Here is a 6,450-nt window from a genome sequence, read left to right on the forward strand (position 1 = left end):
ATTCGTGAATATCCATGTGTGGATATTGAGAGAAGTTTTAAATGTGTGACACTCACACCGAGCTACTCGTTTAAAAATATTCCGAAGACCTAGATCTGAAATCACACCATTTGCCAGCGTTGCTTAATATCAAGGGGCGTAATTAGGGAAAATCTGACACTCCTGATTTCAATGCGGTCTCCAGCTGTTGCTGCGTTTCCTTTGTCTCATTTGCGTTTTTTATTCCGTATGTGTGCAGCCAGTGGACTATGAAAGGAACGGTGCCTTCATGTTGACAGTGGTGGTGTCTAATCAGGCCCATCTGGCGAGTGGCATCCCGTCGTCTCTCTCATCCACAGCGGGCGTCACCATCAGCGTGCTGGATGTGAACGAGGCCCCCGTTTTCCCCTCTAACCCCAAAATAATCCGCTTCGAGGAGGGAGTTCCGGCTGATACCACCCTCACCATATTCGCCGCTCAGGATCCGGACCGCTTCATTCAACAGACTGTCAGGTATGACCTGCGTGTGTGTGTGTGTGTGTGTGTGTGCGTGTGTTTGCGTTTTCTCCATTTCCGGCTCTCTAATAACAAATAGCTTTCAAAACCTCTATTTGAACCTGATTGAGGTTCATATTAATACACTTTATTATTTCTATAGTAACAACTTACTGGAACTTTTCTAGTGGATGCTGCATATTGAAAGATTAATTTTGAAATTGTTATAGTGAGCTGTTCTGCAAGGAAATGTTTGTTTAGCATTTTATGGAATGTAGTCTCTGAGGTCAGCATTCTGTAACAGTCAGAGGTAAAGTTGTAACTTCAGGTTTTTATAAAAGTTTTCTGATGCCTCAATGTCCATAAAACAACTCCCTCAAGGTGCCTATTTCTTATTCTTTATATGGTAATACCCCCGTCTTCAGACTAATGCTGTCTGACTTTCATGTTAATGACTTTCTTTCTTTTAATGTATGGGGCATTAGTGACACAGCCCACAAGCTGATAATTAACTGAGAACTTTAGACACATCATGTATGGGTGTGTATTCGTCTCTCTCTCGTTTCAGGGGGCCGACAGGTAAGCGTATAGATGTGCGTCTGACACGTCATGCGGTAATATTTCCTTACATTTTTTAAAAATGTAACACTTTTCCATAGAGGAGTTTGCACTCGAGGGAATAGCGATATGTCTGATATGACGATATCAGTGCTATGCGACAAATGGATACAATGCGTAGATCCTTAATGAATACAAATGTAGCATTATGATGTACTGTTCCTGGAAACTTGATGGGACAGTGGTGGCTCAGACTGTGAAGACTCTGGGCTGCTGAGGGGGAGGTTGGGGTTCGAACACTAACACCATCAAACTGGTGGTTTCGAACCCCAACACTAAACGAAGGGGTAGTAAGAGAAGGGGTAGCTCTGTGGTTAAGGCATTGGACCACGGTTCGGAAGGTCCCAGGTTCAAATTTCATGACCACCAAGTTGTCCCTGTTGGGCCCGTGAGCAAGGCCCTTAACCCTCAACTGCTCAGATGTATAATGAGATAAAAAATGTAAGTCGCTCTGGATAAGGGTGTTTGCTAAATGTAGCTGTGGCCTGCACTCTGACCCCAGCATCATAAGATATGCAAAGAAATATAAAATCCTAAATAACGCGAGACAATTTTCTGAACCTCAATCACCCACTGTCTCACTACTTTTCTAAATACGCCATTTCAGTGTCAATGTAAATGAGATGCTTCTGGGCCACGCCCCTCCAGAGAACAGTAAACCTTGAGCAACAAGACGTGGGATGGTTGGTATCTACTTATATGAGGTCACAATAGGGGATGAATCTAATACTCTTGTTTACCCAATACTAAAAATGGAACAAGAACAAAAAGGTTTTTTTTAGAGACACACACACTGAAGACCCGTATGAATGTCTAAACATGATTAAAAAGTGAATGTTTAGCTCCAAATAGCTCCTCTTTGACTATGTAGGCTGTCGCTATTTTATTACCAGTGCTTGTCATCGTGCACGTTCATACTGGAGCTTTGCATAATTCCGACATTACATAAAAACCATAATAGCTAAAGCTAAAGGAAGACATAATTATGATGACATTTTTCTGTGATTTATTGACATGTTGCACTGCTGTAGGTCTAGTACAGGTCAACCTCATGAGTGTCATTTGGTAAAGACATTACATACAATGTGAAACTAAAAAACGGAAATTAGAACAAGACACGATGAGGCTTCACACGCACAACTTCTTTAAATATGGATCGACCTTGAATGTCTCACTGTTTGACCATGAAAATCTAAATATTAGTTCAAAAAAAGGGATATTCCGACCTGTATTAGGTTACTTTAAAGAATACCTGTCTCGGCGCGTCATTCTTCTAGCTGTCTTTTCTTATTATAGGGCTATGAGGACATGGAATTGGTTAAGTATATTAATTAACCTTTAAGATAGGAGCTGCGGTAGTACTGTATGCACGTCTAGCCACCGTGGCTCCAGGAGTACACCACCAGAGGAATACATATGCCAGACGACCTTTATTTGAATCCCTAGGAAGGTGTTCCTGTCTCCCCGTTCTATCTTGTTAGTTTTCACGACCTTATTCGGCGGAACAACTTGTAAGGTTAAGACTCCATCGGAGGTTTGCTTTTTCTTGCCTTCCGCGCATTTATATTACAGCGTTGTGTACTTCTCCATGTGCTCCCATTATATGAGAATAAACAGGCGCTTGTGACCTTTTGGCTGGGTTTTGTACACAGACATAATTCTATGTAAATTTATTCTGCACCATGAAGTGGCTTTCAGGCATATTGTCTAAAATCTGTGCTAAAATTGTTAATCAAAGGATTATCTACTTTGACAGTGCTTCTTGTGCTCCTTTATAATGTTTGTTCTCAGTTAAGGATCTCGAAGCTATACTTAGGCAGCGTTACTGTCTTCATTCTATTCGAAGCTCACGGCTCAAACACGTGTCTTTAACACTCTTAACACGTGGGTCATAGCTTAGGACTTTGTGTCATTTATGTGCAAACGCTATTTTACCGGTATGCTAACTGGCTATAAATATAGTCTCATTACAAATCTGCGAATTTATTATAACTCGTGCATCACTTGCGCTTGAGCTTCTTTCACACCTGTCTTCCCTTCCACTCGTGCTCCAGTGTGCTTTCAGACTATGGTACAGATTCTCTCATAAATAATGCATAGTGTACTGACTACACCATCCATCTGATGGTATTTTGTCTCTGGTATGAATGGGGAACGGCTTCAGTTTCTTTCAAGACCTTTTTTTCGCTATTCTTTCACCGGCCTTTCTTTCTGGCGATGCGGCACTGGGGTTACAGATTGTACCAGTGAAGTTTGACCTGTTAAAGTAAAGTTGAGTTTGTTGGATATTATAATACTGCTATACTATCTTGTAAGTAGAGAATGGACATATTCACAAAACAAGTTTTGAAAATGTAGATCAACACAATTGAGAAAAAACATCGGAGACGAGATGAAGAGGAAAAATCCTTCATATCAACCAGACTGTAAAAGGGGGATCCCAACTTTAATTATAAATCACGTGTAGAAGAGTAAATGTTCTTCAGTTTGTCTTGCTCTGAGAAAAACCCAACGACAGAAGCTTCCCCTTCCAGAAATGATTTCATATGGAACCCCTTCAGAAATCTGGAAATCTTTTACTCTACTGCATCCTACAACAAACATCTGTACTTTTACTTCACTACATTCCGTGCATGGCATCGCATTACATAACCGCACTTGTCTTGTGTTTTTGAAGACGTGATTTGCCTTCTCTCCATGAAACGCTCAGACATGTAGCAGGTGTTAAAATAAACAACATGTTTACAATCTGAAGGGAGGGAAGAAGGAAGACTTTTTACTATCACTTGAAGGCTTATGTACTTAAGTAAATTTAAAGGTATGAACTTCTAGTAGAACTGTAAGTGGACTCGGACTTTTACTTATTTTACAGGATTTATACACTATGCCAGTAGTGTAGTATGTCCCACCTTTGGTCGCAGCAGTGATCCACCATGCCAGCCGCAGCTGGGTAAGAGTTGGCGAAGCTGCTTTTAATTGACTTCCTCTTGGGTCCCCACGGTGAGCTGCTTGTCAGGAAACAGGCCAGAGAGGTCACTTGGTAATGAGCTCAACTGGTCCCAAGAACCCAGCCCTATTCTCCTAGTGTGTCTCGTCACTTTATCAATTTTGTCCTTTGCAGTATTGATCTTAGTCAAACACGCATGCGGGCGTGACTGGATTTTCTCTGAAGCAAAAATTTTAGAACTTTCTTTTTGATTTCCGCAGTCTGATTTCCCCATGTTCCCCCCAACAACACCTCTCAAAATTATGCTGGGAGACGGATACGATGTGAACTTGTGTGTTCTAAATGCATTTACATCTATGCTGTTAGACAAACACCCTTATCCAGAGCATACAGTGGTAAATATGTTCCAATCAGTAGTCCATCACTAGTCCAGCACTAACCTTCCCATAACCCTAACCAGCATAAAATGGTTGCAGAAGATGGATTTGCAATAATGAAACTTTTTACTGACACTTGATGAATACAGTATGTTGTTCATTGAGGTAGAACTGATATCACTCACTCATCTTCTATACCGCTTTATCCTGTATTCAGGGTCGCAGGGACCTGGAGCCCAGGAGGCTTAGGGCACAGGGCAGGGTACACCCTGGACAGGATGCTAATCGATAAATATATATTTATATATATTTGTTATATACCTTTATAATGCTCAGGCCAGAAAGAAAGAAATAAAATAAAAGTGTCTGCACCGTAGTATTTTGTTGGACCACCTTTAGCTTTAATTACGGCATGCAACACTTATGCCCCATAACGATTACATGTCCGTGAGATCCCGTATCGATGATGGGAAAAGTTAACCAAAAGTCAACCAAAGTGCTCTCCATCTCATCCCTAAGACTTTTAATAGGGTTAAGTTCAGAGTGTTAAGTGTTTTGTGGAAATGTCCTTATTATTTTTAATATTAAACATAATTTTTTATGATGCAATATTCTCTTACTCCACAACTTTTCTTGATAGATAGATTGATAAATAGATTTTATTAATTGAGCTGGCTTTATTAACTCTGAAGGAAGATTGTACTAATAAACACTTTCCTTCCAGGTTTTATTAAGATGTAAATGTAGAGAGACTCATTAAGTTACCAATTTCCGTTCATTTCGTGACCTCCATAGTTTCTTTCTGTGCATGATGCAGGTCAAGAAACCTTATTGACGAATCTATTAAGGGTTAAAAGAAATGTTGCCAGCTGAAACATATTAATCACTGCAATAATAATCAGAATAAACTCTCATAATGATTTGATTATTTAAATCAGAATGGTGATTTTTTTTTTCTTGTGCCCAAACCAAATGTGTATCGCACCTTAAAGGACGAGGATTGTAACCCACTCAAGGATTTTAATTTGATTTTGATATCATTTCTTTGCCACATAAATCTGTGAATCTGGCAGAAGGAACAACAGTAAATTTTTAAGAGCCACACTAAAACATGCTTTATTTAGCTAATTATTTGGCTATTCGTCAGACATTAAACGCCAAATTGTGAACATCTGTCTGACCTTGGGCGCTATACTATTAGCAAGCTGCGACTGTCTCTCCGAAGTACCGGAGCATAATTTATTTAGTAGGCTGTAAAATAATAATGTGTCAGCGCTGATATTTGATCGAGGTGAATAATTCTGCGTCGCTGCGGATCCTTATGTGAAGCACTTCACTGCGGTTATTTAACTGGCCCTTAGGCCCTGGCATATAAAACCCAGTGTTAGAACTTTTCGATAGAGCTGGCTTTTGTTTTGTGATATCAGCATACCGAAGAAACGAGTAATAATAATAATATTAATAATTACAACAATAATAATAAATGGGTTTGATTTATAGGTACTCTAAGCTGTCTGATCCTGGAAACTGGCTCCGAATCAACAGGACAAACGGGCAGATCACGACGACGGCAATTTTGGACCGGGAATCGCCTCACGTGAAAAACAACGTGTACGAAGCGAGTTTCCTGGCTGTAGATAACGGTAAGCTGCCATATGTACAGTACTGTTTGTTTGTGGATATATATATATATATATATATATATATATATATGTGTGTGTGTATGTCATTATTGCCTGATGGGACAATTTTCGACAGCTGCAAACAGTTTGTTTTCCCTCCGTGTGAAGCTTCAGCGAGCTTTCCACAGCCAATCAACTGAAAGCCCCTTAACAATTGCGAGCACACGTTTTCTGGCGAGATTGGATTTTTGCCTTTATTTGCTCCACTTCGCCACGGTAAAGCTTTACACAAAACTCAAGAGTAGACAAAATGCAGTCACGGCGTAGCCGCGAGTTCATTTCGACTGCGGCCACCAGCCAGGACCGCCGTATGTTTTTTTTTTTGTTGTTGTTTTTTTTTTATTGGTCCCCT

At 40.2% G+C, this 6,450-nt stretch overlaps 1 protein-coding gene across 1 annotated transcript in view; it reads left to right on the forward strand.

The window, feature by feature from the left end:
* The window catches only part of cdh4 (cadherin 4, type 1, R-cadherin (retinal)), a 266,054-nt gene that overhangs the window by 246,480 nt on the left and 13,124 nt on the right, over positions 1 to 6,450 (forward strand). The window contains exons 11-12 of the mRNA XM_053483828.1: positions 239 to 492; positions 5,917 to 6,059. Coding sequence (XP_053339803.1) covers positions 239 to 492; positions 5,917 to 6,059 — 397 coding nt within the window. The remainder of the gene's footprint in view (positions 1 to 238; positions 493 to 5,916; positions 6,060 to 6,450) is intronic.

The sequence above is a fragment of the Clarias gariepinus genome, chromosome 23, assembly GCF_024256425.1.
Source record: "Clarias gariepinus isolate MV-2021 ecotype Netherlands chromosome 23, CGAR_prim_01v2, whole genome shotgun sequence".
NCBI classification, from domain to species: Eukaryota; Metazoa; Chordata; class Actinopteri; order Siluriformes; family Clariidae; genus Clarias; species Clarias gariepinus.